Here is a 21,421-nt window from a genome sequence, read left to right on the forward strand (position 1 = left end):
CAGATCATATTTGAGAGTAAAGAATTTGCGCAGTCTAGGGTGAGGAATAGTAGCAAGTCCTAATTAGAAGTCGGTTGTCTTCTTGATCTGTAATGACTTATTGTGAGAACTTTTAACAAATCATGGCATTTCAACATGTGTGCTGGTTTTATCTGCATGCCGTGATTGTTTGTTCTTAAGCCTGAATGAAAGACCTGTGATTCAGGTGAGTCATATCATAAAGGGCTACATAGAATTACAAGAGCCAGGGTGGTGTAGTGGTTAAGAGTGGCAGACTCAAATCTGGAGAGCCAGGTTCAATTCCCAGCTCCTCCACATGAAGCTTGCTGGGTGTCTTTGGGCCTGTCACAGTTCTCTCAGAACTCTCTCAGCCCGCAAAGGGGCAGGCGATGGTAAACCACCTCTGAACGTCTCTTGCCTTGAAAACCCTATGGGATTGCCATAAATCAGCTGTGACTTGATGGCACTTTCCACACACACACATAACTTTTAAATCATATTTGCATTGACTGTAGCAGAAACTGGACTGGGCTAACAGACACTAGCATGTATCCTATCTCTTCAATGAACAACATTTGAATTCCAGGCCAAGAAGCCTTCCCACAACTTGAGTGGCTCTTCTGTCAAAAGAAGAGCGCTTAAGTTGGAAGAAGTTTCCTAACTTAGCTTGGAGGAAGGCTCCTTTAGGCTGAAGGAAGTTCCTCCATCCTACACTAGGATACACACTAATGAAATTTGTTGAAACGAGTGCTGCAGAGAGGTCCACAAAGCAGTTGATAATCCATTGAGAATTGACAGCTCAAGATAGTATTACTGTTGCTTCCATCTTTTCTGCAGTTGAACTTTTAAATAAATAAACTACTATGTTTACCCCAGGGAAGTTTGTATGATCATGCATGTGAAGTGGGGTGAATTGCACTTGTGTGTGTGTGTGTGGGGGGAGTCCAGGCATACTTTTAATATTATGAAAATGTGTCTTTATCCGATCCAAAGACATCTGGAGTCTAGACTGTAAGTTCAGTTCTTTTGGCTTTTAATTATTTTCTTTCTTAGATTTGGATGCCAACAAATGTTTGTTTTAAAATTCCAAGTGGGTTAACCCTCAATAAAAGGGCTATTTTCTAAAGACTGTGTTTATTTTTTCCATCCTATTTGTGCATATGGCTGATGCATATAACCCCTTTGCAATCCAAAACTAAGGCTGCCTGAATTCATGTACCGAATTCTTTTGGCAGGAATTCTATATTGATGCAGCTTCACAAGGCCTTTGCCTCTGATCTCTCCACACACGCTCACTCCTGCATCTGTTCTTGGATCTACTGCAAGCTCACTTTCCCCTTTTTGGCCCTTTATGGACTTAGAAGAAGAAGAAGAGTTGGGTTTTATATGCCAACTTTCTTTAGCTTTTAAGGAGAATCAAAATTGGTGTCATCCGCTGGTCTATCTACTGCCAGAGTTCTCCCCTAGCACCAGTCCCTTTCTGGATCCTGCTACAACTTCTGCAGGTGATTACAAGAAATATTCCTAACCTTCCCTGTTCATATCCCTAGCAGAATGGGAAAATATGTTTACAACTGTATCCTGTGTACACTGTTCTCCTCTGTGAGGTATGCACCTGAAACCCTCTCAAAAAAGGAAAATTCCACCAATCTCATGTTTGGCAGGCTTTCCAACCTGAATATTCAGCCCCAGCAAAGAATTGATTAGTGGCACTTTAGCTCTTTTGAGAGGAATCTGTTCACACGGCTCCAGGTACTCTGTTGGCACTTTCACACATGCCAAATAATGCACTTTCAATCCACTTTTGATGCACTTTGCAGCTGGATTTTACTGTGTGAAATGGCAAAATCCACCTGCAAGCAATCATTAAAGTGTACTGGAAGTGGACTGAAAGTGCATTATTAGGCATGTGTGAAAGTGCCCCAAGTGTTCTCCTTTGGATCGGAACTGCTTACTGCACGCAACTTTGTTCCCTTCTTTTCTCTTCCCTCCTATCTTTGGTACTGTGTCTTAGTTTGTATATTATGAACAAAAACCATAACCTTAATTATCCAGGAGCTCTGAAACTGTTTGGCTAGCTATAAGATTTGCTATATGAACCAGACAGTAGATCGCCAGGATGACATTGTTCTAGGTCATGTCCATTTTAAAGTTCTCTGGAAGCTGGCCTAAGTACCTTAAGTAAATGAAAAGGTTTCTTTTCATTTCCCATAAAAATGGAGAAAACTAACATATATATCATATATGGCAGATATTAATTTCTAAACATGCCTTTTCAGCACCAATGTTAATACTATATATTTTAATAGTTAACATATATAACAGATATTAAATCATAAAAATATATCTGCCTTACAACAGTTGTTTACAGTATGTATTCCAGTAATTAATAAGCACATTCCCTTTCTCTCATAAGGTCTGGTGGTATGTAGCCACTAATATATTTGCACATTCTCTCAGTCGGTTGGTACATTTCTACAACACCCAATAATTTTTCACAGATGACTGGAGGTAGGAAGCACTGTATCTGAGTCGAGAATACTTTTGCTGCTTCTTACTAATCCTATCTTCTCTAATGTAAATAATGTCCATTTCAATTCAATAACCTTATCAGTGGATCAAGAGTTAGTGTGTCACCAAAAACCAGCTGTGTTACTTCCAGAATAGCCTTCCAAGAATTATTGCTCTTTTGGCACTTGCTTCATAAATGAAGAAAATCAATAACATCCTGATATTTCAACAACTAAGCTATCCAAGGATTGAGGGGTCAGCCTGTTCTGGAAGGGGCTGTACTGAAGAAGAAGCATGTTCATAGCTAGGAGGTACTGTGGTTGGAAGCTCAGGACTCCTCAGTGGCACATTGCACCTTTTATCACCCTTGGCTGCTACTCCATTTATGGCAGTTGCTTAAAAAGTTTGATCTGGCAACAGTGATCCATGCTCTGATCCCATCCAGGTTAAATTATTGTGCATTATGTGGGGGCTACCTTTGAAAACGGTCTAGAATTTTCAGTTGGTTCTAAATGGAAGGGCCAGTCTATTATCAGGGCTTGAATGTAGGACTCATATCTGTCCTGTCCTAAAAAAATCTACATTGGCTGCCTCTTCGGTTCTGGACACAGCCCTTAAATGGCTTGGGAATAGGATACCTGAAGCACTGCCTTTTCCCATACAGTCCAGCCCTCCTGCTAAGATACTTTCCCCAAGCCATGATCTCTCCCCCCAACCCGGCAGAAGTGAGGTGAGTGACAACCAGAGTCAGGGCTTTTTCAGTGGTGGCACCTCACCTTTGGAATTCCTTCCCTCTTGAGGTTCACCTTACACCTAGTTTACTGCGCTTTAGGAGCCAGGCCAGAACATTTTAATTGCAGGATTCCCTCTTATTAATGGTGGCTGTTATGGCCTGCTGCTAAGGGCTGTTTTATAGATGCCGTTTTAATTGGCTGAATGTTTTTATTGTGTTTTTATGCCTATGGCATAATTTTGGTTTGTTTTATGATATTTTTTACTTTTTTTGTTCTTGTGATTTTCTTGTGGTGTGTTTTACTTCGTGAGCCTCTGAGCAGGTCTCTGGAGAAACAACATACACATTTTCTAAGTAAATAATATTTGTAAATGCTTTCATTAGTTCTGTTATGTTTTAGGAAACAGATGCCTTCTGTTCATAGAGTATGTTAAGAAACCCATGTTTCGGTTAAGGGTGTAATTCCCAAACATGGAGGATTTTCAAAGGTGAAGCAGAGCACTCTTTCCTTCCTCCCCCCTCTATGCCGACAGTACAAGAAGCCATCGAGAATATACCTGTTCAACTCTCCAGCATGGTGTAGTGGTTAAGAGCGGTGGTTTGGAGCGGTGGTTTGGAGCGGTGGAGTCTCATCTGGAGAAACGGGTTTGATTCCCCACTCCTCCACATGAGCGGCAGAGGCTAATCTGCTGAACTGGATTTGTTTCCCCGCTCCTACACATGAAGCCAGCTGTGTGACCTTGGGCTAGCCACAGTTCTCTTGGAGCTCTCTCAGCCCCACCTACCTCTCAGGGTGTCTGTTGTGGGGAGGGGAAGGGAAGGTGATTGTAGGCTGGTTTGAGTCTCCCTTCAGTGGTAGAGAAAGTCGACATATAAAAACCAACTCTTCTTCTTCCTTCTGGTCAGCGCAAGTGACTTTCGCTACAGACTAGATCATGACCTAGATCTTTAGACCATGGAATCTAATAATTATTCGATGGAAACTACAAATCCCTCTGATTAGGATAGGTCTTTGCAAAACAAGCCATCGCCATTAACTTTTCTTATGGAGTCAAAGTTCTGATCACATTCCCCAGACCTTAATTTATGTAATATATTACAGATGAACATTTTGAAAACACTGGTATCTTTTCTGCAGGTTTTTTTTTTTTTTGCCTTATAAGATGTATTAATTACCTGATGTTTATGTGTGAACAACTCATGTTTCCACAAGAAGTTACTCAGATTAATTTTAAAGACTGAAGGATTTATACCAGATTGGAGATGCTGCAGTTGGACATCTGTTCATATATTTATTCCAATAAGTACAGATCTCCAGAGAAATATATTTCCCATGCAACTATTTCTTTCTTTGTCTACTTATGGGAAAGCTTTAAGGGTATGAAAATGAGATCCTGCTCTGGAGAATATAATAAATTCCTTTCTTAAGAGAACTCTTGAACTATCCAAAGTATTTGAGCTGCTGTGCAATATCATAATGTAATGTTTCCTTAGCACCTCCAAGAAAAAGGGATGTACAATATATAAATGATACAAATTTATGTTGCTTCTGATTAGATGTATTCTATTTTTTGGTCAAATGACCGTAAAATAAAAAAACTAACTAATATATAAATGAAGGAGGAGTCCAATGTTCTGGAAAACAGAGCAATGTGACAGAATTTTTTTTATCTTTTTCCTGTTTCCTTTTACTCCCATAAGTTGCTGGTGTGGGTCAGAGAATCCTCCGTCCCTCCCTCTTAGATGGGCAAATGTCAAGTTTGCAATGCATTACATTGCCATTAGAAACCTTGCCTTTGAATGCAGTCTGGTTCAGAAAGACATTTAACTTAAATGGAACTCATGCAACTGTTCATTGCATTTTTTTGTCTGAAATTTTCTTTCTTATTTATTGTTTATGTATTAACACCAGGAGTAAATTTCTTCTACAGTTGCACAAAAACAGGGTTGTTGTTTTTGCAGAATGTATAAAGAACGGGCTGTACAACTTTTAGGGCTTTTTTTTTTTTTTTTACTGAAATAGCAATGTTCAGCCACTTACCACTTACAATTTCTGTAAACAAAACAACTCCAGAAATTTTGGCTACAGAAATAACCCATAAGGCATTTTAAACCGAAAATACTAATTTAGGAAAGCATTTTTAAGTGTGCTGGAGATACGGCCATTCCTGATGACCAAATAATCTGGAGAACTCTTACCTCATTAGAGAGGTAAGGAGTTACAAAAATGCTCCAGATAGAATGTTAGAAATCATTATTTGTAGATGTTTTCCTTTAAAATACAATAAAATGTATCAATTTTCTAATACCGGTATTTTAAATTCAAAACACAATTTTGTTGTTTCTCATTTAAAATGAAGATTCTAGCTTTATAAAGGAACAGGATGGGCATGGCTTATTCAGTATCTGAAAAGGCAGGGGAGAGTCTATTGAAAAATGTACGTTATGTGAAAGTGCACTTTCAGGCTCTGGGTGTTTGGGTACTGTGAAACACAATTAGTACTGCCACAGCCTCCCAAAAATTGGAGGAACATTTTTTTACTCCGAAATACTTTGAATTTTTCTTGAAGTTGAAATATCCCCCTCAGTACAAATTGTAAGTTATTGCTAAAACAGTAACAGGATTAAAGTACTTTTTTCAGTGAACAAAACAGGTCCCTGATGTGGTTTACAATATAAGATAACAACAAATAACGTAAATAGCATTTAAGAAGTTCTAAATATCCAGGGTGATTCAACTTTCCCAACAGTGCTAACATAAAAATATGAAAGCAATGAGTGTGCCATAATATCTGATTGTTTTTATGTGCAACCTGTACTCTGGACAAGAGGCTACTGTTAGGACAGCATATGGAGAAACAGAATGGTTTCCAATTGGCAAAGGTGTCAGATAAGGATGTATTTTATCTTCCTGTCTCTTCAATCTATATGTAGAACATATCATAAAGAAAACTGGATTACATATAGATGAAGGTGGAGTGAAAATTGGTGAAAGGAATATTAACAATTTGAGATATGCAGATGATACTGCATTACTGGCAGAAAATAGTGAACATTTGAACCGACTCCTGGTGAAGGTTAAAGCAGAAGATGCCAAAGCAGGAGTAAAACTGAAAATCAAGAAGACAAAAGTAATAACTACAGGGTAATTACTCAACGCCAGTGCAGCCTCCTTCCTGGCCTCTTGAGGACTTTCGTCCTCAGAAGTCAGGAATGTGCTGTAAGTGTAAGGAAATGTCTCTGGAAACCAAGAATAAGATAACTCATACTATGGTATTCTCCATTATTGTGTATGGATGTGAAAGTTGGACAGTGAAGAAAATTGATTCATTTGAAATGTTGTGGTGTTGAAGGAGAGTTTTACAGATAACATGGACAGCCAAAAAGATAAATAATAGATCAAATCAAGCCTGAATACACCCTAAAAGCTAAAATGTCTAAACTGAAGTTATTGTGCTGTGGTCATATCATAAAAAGACAAGACTCAGTGGAAAATGTAATAATGCTAGGAAAAGTTGAAGTCAGTAGGAAAAGAGGAAGACCTAACATGAGACTCAATAAAGTAAGCCACAGCTTTCAGTCTGCAAGACCTGAACAATGCTGTCAATGATAGGACACTTTAAAGGCCCTTAATCCATAGGTTCCCCATAAGACTTGCTGGCACATAGTATGCACACACTTCTGATGTCCAAATTATCTCTCCTAGTGGCTTCATGTAGATTTTAAAAAGTAATCTGTAATAAGATTGTGTCATACCGTAAATTAATGGCCATGGGACCATATGATATCTGAATGAGCATCTATCAAGATCTTATCTTCAGGCATGATATTAGCTTTGTTTAATCAAATACTGAGAAATTTCATAAATACATTGTACATTTATTGAGCATATTTAGAATTCATCTAGTACACCTTTTTTATTCCAGTGATGTTTAAGGGCTCGCAAATGGCATACAGGAAAAATGAGTTAATCATTAAAGCAGCGGACATACTTTATTTGAAGTGTTCCTTGTCTTTCCCACGTAGACTCAAGGTGGCTTACAATATTTGATTAAAACCCTAGTAAAATCACATAAAACCATAAGAATGCCACTGAGTTGGATCCAGACTAAATTTTCCATCAGTAAATGGAATTTCTGTGCCTCCCCGCTCCCCACTGTAGCTCAGTGAACTCCACAAAACGCTGCTGCTAGGTGGACAGGGAACCCCAAGGAACAGCGGGAAGGGGGAATCAGTGGAAACTGCCACTTTCATCAGGATCCCACCTACTGTCTGCAGTCCTCACCCCCTCTCACTTTGTATTGTATTCTACAAGCAGAACAAAAAGAGATACTGCAGCACTTTAAAGACCAACAGATTTATTAGAGCACAGGCTAGAGCTCACTTCATCATATGCAGGAAACAGATTCTCAATCAACAGAAGGAAATAAATGAGTTGAGAAGTGGAGTTAAGTTATTGTTGTGGCACTTTTCGCAAAACATAGAAGTATCCAAGATAAGTACAGTCACCATTCGCAACAGCTGAAACTGAGGATAAGCTACAGAATTATATTAAACAATTTAACACCTGTAGTAGCTAAAGAAGGTTTCAGCTCTGATTTAACCCCTGGTTGATGCCACAAAACCTATCACTGTCTTCTCATCCAGCAGCTTCTCATTGGACTCTCTCTTTGACATTTTGTTAAAGAATGGTGACTTTCAGGTCAGCAGAAGAATGTCCTGGTAGATTGAAATGCTTCTTCAGTTTTCAAAAATCTTGCAGATACTTAATACCTGCATTGTATTATACTTTGCTGATTTGTTGATCCCCTCTCTGCATTCTTCCTCTTGCTTATCTTAAAGCCAGTATGGTGTAATGGTTAGAATGTTGGACTAGGATCTGGGAGTCCCGGGATGAAATCCCCACTCTGCTACGGAAGCTTGCTGGGTGACACTTGGCCAGTCATGCACTCTTAATCTAACCTCCCTCACAGGGTTGTTGTAAGGATAACATGGAGAAGAGGGGAACAATGTAATCTGCTTTGGGTCTCTATTGGATTCTGGACTACATGGACCCTTCCGTGGTCTGATCCAGCAAGTCTCTTCTTATTCTCTTTTATGTCGTAAGGAAGTGGGTTGGTAGTTTGGTAGCATTTGGGAAGTTAAGGAAGATTTTTATTTTACTTTGAAGTTGATACTCATCAGTTTCCAACAGACTTCTGGCATTTGGCCATGGTAATAATGTTGTAAAGAACACCTCAATCTGCTCTTATGCTTTGGCACAGGATATTCAGCAGTTTCTGGAAGGAACTTTCTGAGAAGTCAGAGGGGCACTGGACACTTTACACAGTCTTATGTTTGATGCATAACTTAACAGTCCATTTGCAAAATATCCTTGTTAGGTCACCTTTAACATTATATCCCTTAGCCTAGTTGTAAGTAACTGCCTGCTCAGATGCATTACTGTCACTTTAAATTATGGGTGCATTTCATCTTCTTATGGATCATACACTGGGGATTTCTGGTTCCTAAGTCATCTTTAATTTTTAAAAATACAGTCTACAGACAGTCACTTGTTGTACCTAGCTTGGGGGAGGGGCGCTCGCATGGATTTATCCCTTGTTCAAGACACTGGAGTTGTTTGTTTCCACTGTGTGTGCATTTCCAATGTATTAAATATAAAACCAAACCATAGGAATAACATAGACGAGCCCAACTTGTTTTATTTTTCGTGTTTATCACTGTGGTTTCAGGACTAAAAATAAAACGCAGCATCTGACTTTGATTTAGACCTGTCCCCCGGGACCAGCCCAAAACTGCCTATCACTGCAAATGCATCAATATAAAGGGGATTAACTGTCCGCATGCTCTTTAAACATCAAAGTGTTTATATGAAGTCATGGAAAATGAGTAATTTGTTTTATCATTCTCTCTGAGAACATTAGAACACCTCTTAGAGAGTACATGATCTTTTATGCTAAGAAAACACAAAAAGATTAATAGCGTTCGCTCCATGATGGAACAGGGTGCTTTTAAGTAAATTGCTATGAATGGGCCTTCTATTGGTGAAACTGGAGTCGTTGTCCCCCCAACACTTATCAGCCTCATCAGAGTGGTGTGTCGGTGCCCTTTGTTCCCTTTTAAATAATGAGCAAACTGACATGATTGCTCTCTTCAGGATTAGTCATATGCATTATGGCGCATCGTTTGCAGTTTCTGGGAAATAATTAGCAGTACTTAATTGCCCTCTGCATCAGGTGTTCCCACCATTCTTTTTAGCATTTTGTTCTGCATGGCTAAAGCTCTCTTTTTTTAACAGAGAAGAGTAGAGTCATTAATGTTACAAATATGGCACTTGATCCATATTAAGGAGGTAGCTGTGCCAGTTACTAAGCTATCACTGCACCACTTCCATGGATCAGCTAATAATGCTTTTTTCTTTCCTCTCACGGATGCTTTCTTTCTTTCTTTCTTTCTTTCTTTCTTTCTTTCTTTCTTTCTTTCTTTCTTTCTTTCTTCTTCCTTCCTTCCTTCCTTCCTTCCTTCCTTCCTTCCTTCCTTCCTTCCTTCCTTCCTTCCTTCCTTCCTTCCTTCCTTCCTTCCTTCCTTCCTTCCTTCCTTCCTTAGATGTATATCCCGCCCCCTCCTCCACAGCTGGACTCGGGGCAGGTAACAGCATGTCAAGTAAACACTTAAAAACAGAAACAGTTAAAATAGATTAATACTCCATAAAATAATACAAATAATAAAGATGGCGCCCTAAGCTCCCAGCAGAGCTGACTCCCGAGACTAACGGACCCTCCACAAAGTAAGTAGGTAGGGGGACTGAGGGTCCCCCTTTCCCCTCCAATTTTTTTCCTCTTTATGCAAACAAAATTCTGTCATCTCCCTTCCCTCCCCTGGGTTTTTGACCCTCACATTAAGGGAGAAATTGAACCCCTGATACTGTGTTTAGACATTGTGGTTTACAGATGTCAGGTGTGCTCATGGATCTTTTCCACAACAGGGAGACAATCCTGGTATCGAGTGAGCTGCTGGTATGAGTAAACAGAAGTCATGTTGCACCTTAGAGGCAGATTCATTTTTATGCTAACATACGCTTTGGTGGACTAGAGCTCTCTTCCAGAGAGGCATGTGGGCGCATCCTCACTAGGCAGACGTATATATGTAAGATTGTGAAAAGTCAAGTTGTAACCCGCAGAGTCAAAGGACTATGAAATGCAGGAAGTACAAGGTGAGATGTGTGAAATGAAAATGTAATCCTGAAAAGTACAGAGGCCTTTAATAAAAGCAGTAATAGTACACTCCCTAGTTTTGCTAAGCCAGTTGTCAAGTGTAATGGGTGAGAAATCCCAGGTCTTTGTTAAGATCTTAAGAGATGGTTTCAGACTTCTGTACTTTGGGCATAGCTTTTGCCAGCCTGCACATAAAATCTCTACTGTGACTCTTGCATAGAAACAGAATTCATTTCTTAAAAATATCTCTAGTCCCTTGTTATGCAACAGAAAGTACCAAATTATATCATGCCTGGAAAGTTTATGGGAGCTGTACAGGCAGGCTGCATACAAGTATCAATTCTGAATTTTTCCATTTACTTGTAACTCAAAATAGTAGCTGCCCCCTCGTTGTGTTTGAAAAGTGTTAAATGGCTCCAGAAGCCCCTCTTTAGACAGTAAAAATTTCAGTAGACACCTGACCTTTCTTTAGATGTTATTACTTTGTTCAACTTTGATAGGTTTAAGTTCAAATGTGTCTGGTGGAGAAAAAATACAATTTAGTTTAACGGGGGGGGGGGGGGCTTATGGTGTTCAAAGCCAATAGCCCCACAGTTTCTTTTCATGCGGCAGAGTGTTCCTGAAACTCATTGTCCTCTTACAACGACTGCTGAGTATTTGAATTGAGTATTCTTGTTCACGCAGTTAGCTTTTCCTTCACTGAAGGCTGCCGAGAGATGCTCACTAAGAAGCAGGAGTCCTGTTCAGTGATCCCACAACCTTTTGAGCCCTTACGAAGACCAGGGTCACAAATGACTCTGGGAAGAAGCGGAAAACTATCCAGCTCATCATAAATTAATGGAGTGGAAAATCAAGGCTTTGATGAACATAAGGCCACTGTAAATGAGTGCAGCTTCTTTGTGGGAGAGGCGCAGTAGTGGGCGATTTAATGAGGGAGAAGCTCTGATGGGCACCTCCAAGCAATTTGTAGTGTGTACAAGAAAAGTTGTAGAAGGACCTTATGGGGGAACAAAGTCTTATTTGGCCAATTTTATGTTATTACAACTTGCGGTGAGGTTTTCCCCCCCTCTAACGCATGGGCAAAAGCTTCTGATATTTTCACTGTGGAAATAAGAGTCAAATTACGTGTGCTGATTAATTCTAATTGTATGCCCTATTTCTGTATTAGTAAGGTTCAAACACATGTGCACACATTTCTTTGCCCAAAAATTAATAATCTTGGCTTGCATCCTATGCCATTTCTCCCCTCATGCTTCTCTCTAGCCATCGCAAAGGCTTTTCTTCGCTGGGCGCTTGCTTCCTCTGCCACTAGCAAGTCCGCTTGCCCAAGAACCGTGTTTTTCATGGTGAGAGTGCTAATGGCAGAGGAAGCGACAGCTACAGCGGAGGAGCAGCTCCATAGGTGTTAGAGATCATTTTAAGCTGCTTTGAACCATGAAGAAAGGTAAAATATAAATGTTTTAATAAAATAAGTAAATAAATAATAATAAGAAGAGTTGGGTTTTATATGCCGACTTTCTCTGCCACTTAAGGGAGAATCAAACTGGCTTACAATCACCTTCACTTCCCCCTCCTCCCCACAACAGACACCCTGAGAGGTAGGTGAGGTTGAGAGAGTGCAACTAGCCCAAGGTCACCCAGCTGGCTTCATGTGGAGGAGCAGGGAAACCAACCCAGTTCCCCAGATTAGCCTCTGCCGCTCATGTGGAGTAGTGGAGAATCAAACCCGGTTCTCCAGATCAGAGTCCACAGCTCTTGACCACTACACCACTCTGGCTCACCAATAAATAAATAAATAGACCAGCTACATTAACTATATTCTTCCTGCTTCATTTAGCCTGGAAGATGACCCCTTACCTTGGCTCAGCAAACCTGGCCACATGGGGCCAGGCTGTGGTTACCTTGAGGCTGAACCACAGTAATACTCTTTACATTGTGATGTTCTTGTAATGCACTTTATAATGCTCTTAACACAGGCAGGATAATGCTGCTGCAGTCGTCTTGTTTGGGGGCTTCCTAGAGGCACCTGGTTGGCCACTGTGTGAATAGGCTGCTGGACTTGATGGAGCTTGGTCTGATCCAGCATGGCTTTTCTTATGCTCTTATGTTCATGCATATTCTCTGTGGTAGCTCCCACCTTATGGAAGGGCCTACCTGAGGAGGTCAGGAAGGCCTCCCACATTTCTATCGTTGCAATGTTTATTATATGTATCACCTTCCTTTTAGTATATTGTCTTTTACCTTTGCGCCCCACTTGCTGTAGAGGCAGCAACCCTCTGAATCCCAGTGCCAGGAGGCAGCATTAGGGGAAGGCCTTGGACTCTATGCCCTGTTGTTGGTCCACCAGACCACCTGATTGGCCACTTGATGAAACAGGATTCTGGTCTAGATGGTCCACTAGTCTGATCCAGCAGGGCTGTTCTTATGGCAGTGGCATACCTGGGAAAGTTTGGGTTGGTTGTGTTTTTGTGGTTTTTATTGTTTATTAGAGGTCCTTGAGGTCTGACCTGACTTTGGAGGGGGGGAGGGATTTTGTAATCCGCCTTGAACCTCAGTGAGAAAGACAGGCTATAAATGAAGTAAATATAGAAACATTAAAAAATCTAAGCCATTGAGTTTTTTTCCCTAAGGGGCTGCATGTTCCATCAGCAGATGGTGAACCATACCAATAGAGATGCCCTTGGGTTAAAAGGTGAAATACAGATTTTTTAGTGGTTCTGTTCTTTTCTTTTTTGTATGTATTTGGGTTTTGGTAATCCTGCAAAAACAGTACTCTGATAACAAGGGGAAATATTCTGAAAGTAGCAAGTATCAGATTATCTGAAGGAATGTATCTGTTGAGTTCACTGATGTTTATTTGATTGATTGTGTTATGGTTAATGCTTTTTTCCTTTGTCCTTGCTATCACATTTTATTTGCATCATCCTTAACATCTTAAGTGAGCCAGTGTGGTGTAGTGGTTTGGAGCGGTGGTAGGAGCGGTGGAGTCTGATCTGGAGAACCGGGTTTGATTCCCCACTCCTCTGCATGAGCTGCGGAGGCTAATCTGGTGAACTGGATTTGTTTCCCCTCTCCTACATATGAAGCCAGCTGTGTGACCTTGGGCTAGTCACATTCTCTCAGCCCCACCCACCTCACAGGGTTGTGGGGAGGGGAAGGAAAGGTGATTGTAAGCCAGTTTTAGTCTCCCTTAAGTGGTAGAGATATTCGGCATATAAAAACCAACTCCTCCTCCTCTTCTTCTTCTTCTTCCTCTTCGTCCTCTTCCTCTTCTTCCTCCTCCTCTTCCGGTGAATCCAATGCCCTAGATTTGAGAGCAGCAAGGAACACACATTTTCCCCCATGCAGAATATGTTTTGCAAATGCTTGAATCAATTTCAGCAAATCAGATATGAATCTTTACTGAAATACCTTCTTGTTTAATTCTGTACAGTTCCTTCTGTTTCAGCTGCACATAGATTGGTTCTAAAGATTGCACTATTTAGGATCTATATTCATTCATTAAGAGAAGGGGAACTTTTGCTGCTGAACTAACAAAATTCTCCATTTAGTTTACCACTGTGTTCTAACCAAAGGAATTACAGTGGTTTGTGACAGATAATTGGGAAGTGATTTCAAAGGGCTCATTATGTAGGTAGTGTAGGTTAAATCCCTAAGAGTATGTGGAAGTTTAAAAATAGACACTGGGAAAAGAAAGCAGAAACATGGATAAGGGAGAGAAACCATTGGGTACCTGTTACCTTGTGATAACAACAAATGAAAAGGTGGGTGGGAGTAGCCAAGATTAAATAAAGTTTGAGTTGTACCCAACCAACTATGAGCAGAACCCCATTTCTGAAACACAACTTTCCCTCCTGTCCCCTCCTACTTAGGTATTCTGTGCCTCCCAAAATGCTGCCCCAGGAATACTACCCCACTACAAGATCGAATATCATATGAAGCTTTGCAATGGGAGAAGGAATTGGTGGCAGTTAACCATTGACTACAACCTTTTGATTATAATGGGTTGCATCCAGACTAAATTTTTCAGCAGTAGCATGGAACTTTCTTGTATCCCCCCTCCCTCTGTATACCGCTGATCTCCACAACATGCTGATCCAGGGGGACGGGACTCTGAGGAATCAATCATATGAAGGATCTGCATCAGGAAAGGGGAACTGGCAGAAAATGCCAATTTAGTCTAGATCCAACCCTAAAAAGTAGAACAACCAAACCAAGGCAAACCAGCTCACAGTGAGAGTGATGGAGAAAAATAAAATAATGCTGAGAAGAAAGAGTAGCCAGGGGATCAAAATGAGCCCCAAGCAACATCCCAACAATACACCTTTTACATAAGGTGAGAATCTGGCTGTATCAAATGTGCTCATTTTAAGATGGATATCAAAATAAAGAGAAAATTCAGCGAGTCCATCATTTAGAGTTTTGTTTTACTGTGAAAGTTGCATTTGATGAGGTTGATTGCCCCTTGATCCTAACTTTTAATGACCATTCATAGTTAACATTTTCCCTTCTCTTCAGCTACTTCAGCTGACATCATACTTGGTTGCCTCCTCCCCCCTCAGCCTGCCTAGTGCTGTCGGAAGATGGAGTAGATTAATAAGCCTCCATTCCCCGTGATTTTACTGTATATGAATATGCATACTTGCACAGGCGCTTTGCACATACTTTTTAAAAAATTAATAAATGTAAAGAACAATTGAGACTAAAATATTTTAAAAAACTTTTTCTTGTGTCTTGCAGAGTACTCGAATGGCCTTAGATCACCTAGAGTCTGTCCCCGAGAAACTGAGCCTTTTGGAAGATTTTAGAGATTTTGGAGTGAGAATACTTTGCCATATCTCTTTCGTTAGAAAGTACTTTGCATTCTTCTGCACACTGAGAAGTCTACATGCTGGGGTCACTTAACCCATCTTATTTTGTTTCCATTATACATTAAAATTATGTGATGGTGCCCTGAATGGGTTTGCTAGACAATCAGTTCTCTTTCTATTTCCATCCTTTTATTCCAATAAAAGGGAGACCTCTCATCCTGGCTTGAATCCCAACTCATAATGTAGAACCTCCTGATAACCATATGGTAATTTTAGGTTTAATAAAATTAAGGTAAATAGCTGAGGATTATATCTTTTCTTTGTGGGAGTATATGATCTGTATGGAATATTTTGATAAGCTGTTTTTTATTAGTGTGGCAGCAGCTCTTAGTTGTGCTAATATTTGAAAAGAGGTAGATTTTGTTTGGTTTATAGAGACACAATGCCATGTGCTGTCCCTGAGCACTGCTTCCAAAAGGAGAACACACTGAGTGATCATGGATTCACGAGGTTACTTGCTGATAACCCTCAAAGACTGCAAGCTATTTGAATATCAAGTGTATTCATTATGTTCGGTAAATTCGCCATCCGGAGTTGGGGTACAAAATTCATGCAGGCATTTAGTATGCAAAATGGGTAGGAATGTTGCTATGCCGTTAATTAGCTTTTGTTAATTAGTGCCAGGCCTCACCTGTGACATGGGTTTATAAGGCTTGAAACCATCCAAATACTTAAGCAATTTGAAGTCCCCCTCCACTGAATAAGTTCACTAAGTTAGACTGATTATTTTAAATGTCATTCCAAGAAGGAGCTCAGTTGGCGTTCAATCCACAGAAGTACAAAGTGATTTCTCCCGCCCCTTTAAAACAGTAGATAGAGTATTCCATGTTTTAATGGCTTGTTTAAATGTTGCCAAAGCAAGAAGGGCATGAGGAGCAAAGAGGATTGATATAACTAATGTGTAAGGCCTCACTTCATCACACGACTCAGTCAGAATGGCTACTACTAGTTAGCAGCTAGGTGCTGTGTAGCACATAAAAGTGACATAGACAGAGTTGACCACAATACTAGCCAAAGCCACAAGTCCTCCAATGCAGGAAAATGCCACAGGGAGCTGCAGCCAACCAGGAAATTCCTATGGCAGCTACTCATGTCAAACTCTTAAATATCCTATTTGTCCCAGGGGGGGGGCGTGTTCTGTAGATTTCAAAATAACGACTATCAACGCTGAGCATTTACTGTTGCTTTCAGAATTCCCCTGATCGGATGGTTGCAGAGAGATATAGTAAATATAAGGAAATCGTAGGCTCCTTGCAGCAGCATCTGGAAGATTCAAAGCGCAGACTCGAAGACTTCAGGGTATGTTTACTTCCTCTCTCTTTAAAAACCTCTTTTGCACTCAATGATCTATATTCATTAGGGGATATTGTATGATCACCTAGAGCAGATTGCCAGTTCTACTAATGAGAAACAAATAAGAACATTTAAAATGACCTCATTGGATCTGAGAATAAAGGTTAATTTAGTCCAAGTATTTTGTCTCCAACCGTGACAAGCCAGATAGTCCTAAGAAGTTTACAAAACGAAGAGAGTTATCTCCTGTTGTTTGTTTCCAGCATCTGATACTCAAAAGTATACTGCCTCTAGAACAACTTCCCTCTTAGCTGTCATAATTATTGAGCATGGGTAGACCTATGTATGCTCCATGAATTTACCTAAAAGGAGGGAATATGTTTTCATGCATTACATAAGGAACACGATGCATGAAATATGCCTTTTGTTAGTCTTAAACCTACTGCGTTCATCAGGGATGCTGAAGACTTTGAAATGAACATGGTCAGAATTCGAACTTACCATGATTAACACATGGTGAAGGTACTATACATCTGTAAGTAACTAAAAAAAACAGTGGGCTGTTTTTTGTTTTTTTTTACTTTGAGAATGTGACAAACTGCAGGCAAAAGGCAACTGGGAGGAAAACCTACAGGAAAACAGAATAGGATTATGCGTGCACTATTGAATTTTTCAGCATAAACACATTTGAATTATGTGAACACTGGTCTAATGATTTGTTGAATATTCAATGGCTGATTGCAACAAACAAGAACCAGTGTGGTGTAGCGGTTAGAGCGCCTGATTAGGATCTTGTAGATCTGGATTCAAATCCCTTATCTGCCATGGAAGCTCGCTGTGTGACCTTTGGTGGGACACTCTTTGGTCAGCATATCCTGTCTCACAGAGTTATTGTGCTGATAAAACAGAGGACGGGAGAACAATGTTGTAAGCCGTTTTGGCATCCCCCTGGAGTATAAACATTTACATAAATGCAAAAATACATAAAATGACTGCAAGCCATAAGAGTGCTTTATATGCTATACATAAATATATAGAAATCTGCTATGTTTTTAACTAAAAAGTCCCATCTGTGTAAGCCTTCAGAAGAAGAGTTGGTTGTTATACCCCACTTTCTCTACCATAAGGAGTCTCAAAGCAGCTTACAATCACCTTCCTCCCCCCCACAACAGGGACCTTGTGAAGTAGGTAGGGCTCAGGGAGTTCAGAGAGAACTGTGACTAGCCCAAGGTCACCCAGCAGGCTTCATGTGGAGGAGCGGGGAATCAAACCCAGTTCTCCAGATTAGAGTCCACCACTCTTAACCACCACACCATGGCTCTCAAATAAGGGGCCAGGTTCCATTTGATGGTCATTCCCACATGAGCATTTTGAGAGCACATCACATTGCTGTTGAAGTGCTTTCATGCAGAGCTTCTATGACTGAACGACTACTTCTTATGCTCAGTGCCCTGCAGTAGTTAGGGCCAAAACACATGATGGATCTCTATCAGTCTAAAACTACATTGCACGTATAAGAGCAAGCTTTGAGTCCAGTCACAACTTAGAGACCAACAAGATTTTGGGGGGTATGAGCTTTCAAGAGTCAAAGCTCCCTTCATCAGGTACAAGCAGGAATGGAAATCTCGGAGCCCATATATCAGAGTCAGAAGGTAGGAGGGGTGTTGCAAAGACTGACTTCTTTGCAACAACCTTACCATCTTCTGTCTGTGATGTAAAGACTAAGGGGTCTACATTTCAACCTGTATCTGACAAAGGAAGCTTTGACTCTTAAAAGCTCATACCCCGAAAATCTTGTTGGTCTCTAAGGTGCTACTGGGCTCAAATCTAGCTTTTCTACAGCAGACCAATGCAGCTACCTTCCTGAAACTATTCTGTGTGCACACAATCACAGGGAGGATTGAAGCTGAGGGTCTTCAATCCGCTTTCACAATCAGACTGCTAATTTCCTCTTCCTCTTCCATCTTAGACACTCCAAGTCTTCCCTCTTAGACACTGGTGGTTCCAGTGTCAAAGACAGTGGTGGGAAACACTTTGTCCCCATCAGAGTAGAGATCCTAAAATATGTCTGACATTAATGTACATTTCTGATACAACACCAGAAGTTAATTTTGGCATGTGCGTAGGAGTCAGCACATGCAGCACGGCCAATGATGATGATGATGAAGAAGAGGAAGTTGGTTGTTATATGCCGACTTTCTCTACCACTTATGGAAGAATCAAACCGGCTTACAATCACCTGCCCTTCCCCTCCCTACAACAGACACCCTGCGAGATAGGTGGGGCTGAAAGAGTGTGACTAGCCCATGGCCACCCAACTGGCTTCACATGTAGGAGTGGGGAAACAAATCAGTTCACCATATTAGTGTCCATTCCTCATGTGGAGGAGCGGGGGAATCAAACCCAGTTCTCCAGATCAGAGTCCACCGCTCCAAACCACTGCTCTTAACCACTGCGCTTCAACAAACCTTCTAGCATGTTGCATGCAGTGTAAAGGGCTTCATCTTAGGAGGTGAGGAACCAAAAGCCACAGAGCACCTGCAGTGCTGCTCTTGTTGCATTGTTCCTTTCCTGGTTATTTTAACATAATTTGTTCAGGGCACTGCATGGGGGGGGGGCTTTATGCCCTGGAACTGGAAGAACAAATTCAATAGCATAAGTCTAGACTGGTTAGGTAGAGTGTTGAACACATAATTAATTTTTAAATCCCCGTTTGGCAGTTGGCTTGGAAAGGGAGGATATAAATATCCCAGGTAACAATAAGTGCGAATTTGGGATTCATCTAGTCTAAAATGAACGCACCGGGATGATTTTTTTGCGGATGTATAGATTTCATGCCAGATGCTACTTTGCCTGTTTAAGGATCTCTGTATAAACAAAAAGAGAAAATGATTCCCACTTAATCCCCACTTTGTAAACGAGAAGGTGCAGAACTTGCGGCAGCGAGTACAGAAGGTGACTTCTCCCAGATTTCGAAGTGCTGACAAGGACGGAGAATCTGGAGAGGAAATCAGATTTAATGCTAACTACAAGATTTACATGCTGAACACCGAAACAGATTGTATCAGTTTACAATCCTTCAGCCACATTATGTAACCCAGGCTTTAGGCTGTTTTTTAATCTGAAAGATAAAAGACCATTATATCAAAAGCTGCTATTTCATAGGATGCATTTTCATTCCCTCTCACAGGATAAGAAAACCGAGGCTGACATTTCTGCTTTACATAGTGCATCTTCTAACTGGCGAAGCAACACCAACTTTATGTCCAGCTCCTTACTTTCCACTTCAGGGTGTAAGTAGCCATCTTCTTTAGGGGATCCCCCACAAGACCTTCCAGGGTTCCATTTCTGGTGAAGCGACATGGGAATAACTTTTTGATTTCCATTGTTAGGATACTCAAAACCTTAGCTTCTTTTCAGCCTCATTCATTAAAGGCATTACTTTAGCTGGTCCGTATCCCCACCAGGAAATAATAGAAATCCCAAAGCATACAGTTTGGTATGAAGGTTGTCAGGACTGAAATAACGCTGGTGCTGGTCAAGTGTAAGGGAAGGGAAGGCGCTAGTGGTATTCCAAAGTGGAGGCAGTGGAATATATTTAATATGGGAAAAGTGCTGAGTCAACTGATTCCTGTTTGCTTGGTGGTCTGGATCTGGTCAGCCTCACCCCTTGGGTAACTTCCATCAAGCTCTCCTGCCAGTAATCTGCATGAGTTTTGTCATCTGCAAATGGGTGCAATTGCCGTAGACTATTTTCATTTCAGCAGAACAGCTGTCATACCAGAATAGAATTAAAGCCAGCAGTAAAATTGCTGGTTATTTTGGTCAGGACCCCACTTGAGCCCATCAATGTTATTTATTTAAAACATTTTGGGGCCACATTTCTACCCAATTTAGGGTTCCCACAACATGAACAATAAAAAACATTAAAGCAAGCTAAAAACACATAAAGATATATACAGGTTGAGTATCCCTTATCCAGACTGCTTGTGACCAGAAGCGGTCCATATTTCGGATCTTTCCGTATTTTGGAATATTTTGGATTTTTTTGCATATACATAATGAGATATCTTGTGGATGGGACCCAAGTCTAAACACAGAATTCACTGCTGAGGGCCTCTGAGTAATGCCTGCATGCCAGCTCAAAAGGTCCAGTTTTTCGGATTAGTCCGGATATCGGATGCCTGTTAAGGGATACTCAACCTGTACAAAGCAATTAAAAACAATTGAAACAAACACGTGAACGGGAAGGAGGGTCAAGGAGACTCAGTGAGGGAATGCCAGACGAACCAGGCAAGTCTTTGCTCAGTGGCAGAAGACAATGGTCGAAGGGAATAGTTGAATCTCCTGGGGAGCAAATTCCATCATGTTAGTGCCATCATGTTAGTACAGAAAGACCAAGAAGGCCTTCTCTTAGGTTGGCACCCTTCTAGCCTCAGATGGCATGGGCATCTGAAGTAGGGCCTCCAAAGGTAACCATAGTGGTTAGATAGTTTCAAATGGGAGGAGGCCGGCCTTAAAGTATGCAGGACCAGTGTTATATTTGGCATTAAAGCATCTTGATCTGGGCCCAGAAGTGTACATAGAACAAGACTGGAGTGATATGCTCCCTACAAATCAACCCAGGCAGTATTTTGGACACAGCATTCTGCACCAGTTGTAGTTTCTGGACAATCAATGGAAAATTCTTGCAGGAATCTGACTCATTCCAAATTCTATGGGCAGGAAACTGGATTGGCCAATTAAAGGATCTTGCAAGACTATGATTTATTCTGGTTTTTTTATAAATCTCAGAACCA

The 21,421-nt window shown here is 40.8% G+C and overlaps 1 protein-coding gene across 1 annotated transcript in view; it reads left to right on the plus strand.

The window, feature by feature from the left end:
• Positions 1-19,923, plus strand: part of CEP128 (centrosomal protein 128) — a 195,931-nt gene extending 176,008 nt beyond the window's left edge. The window contains exons 21-23 of the mRNA XM_056851842.1: positions 15,199-15,276; positions 16,521-16,628; positions 19,813-19,923. Coding sequence (XP_056707820.1) covers positions 15,199-15,276; positions 16,521-16,628; positions 19,813-19,923 — 297 coding nt within the window. The remainder of the gene's footprint in view (positions 1-15,198; positions 15,277-16,520; positions 16,629-19,812) is intronic.
• Positions 19,924-21,421: the final 1,498 nt, after the last annotated feature.

The sequence above is a fragment of the Euleptes europaea genome, chromosome 6 (assembly GCF_029931775.1).
Source record: "Euleptes europaea isolate rEulEur1 chromosome 6, rEulEur1.hap1, whole genome shotgun sequence".
Classification (NCBI taxonomy): Eukaryota; Metazoa; Chordata; class Lepidosauria; order Squamata; family Sphaerodactylidae; genus Euleptes; species Euleptes europaea.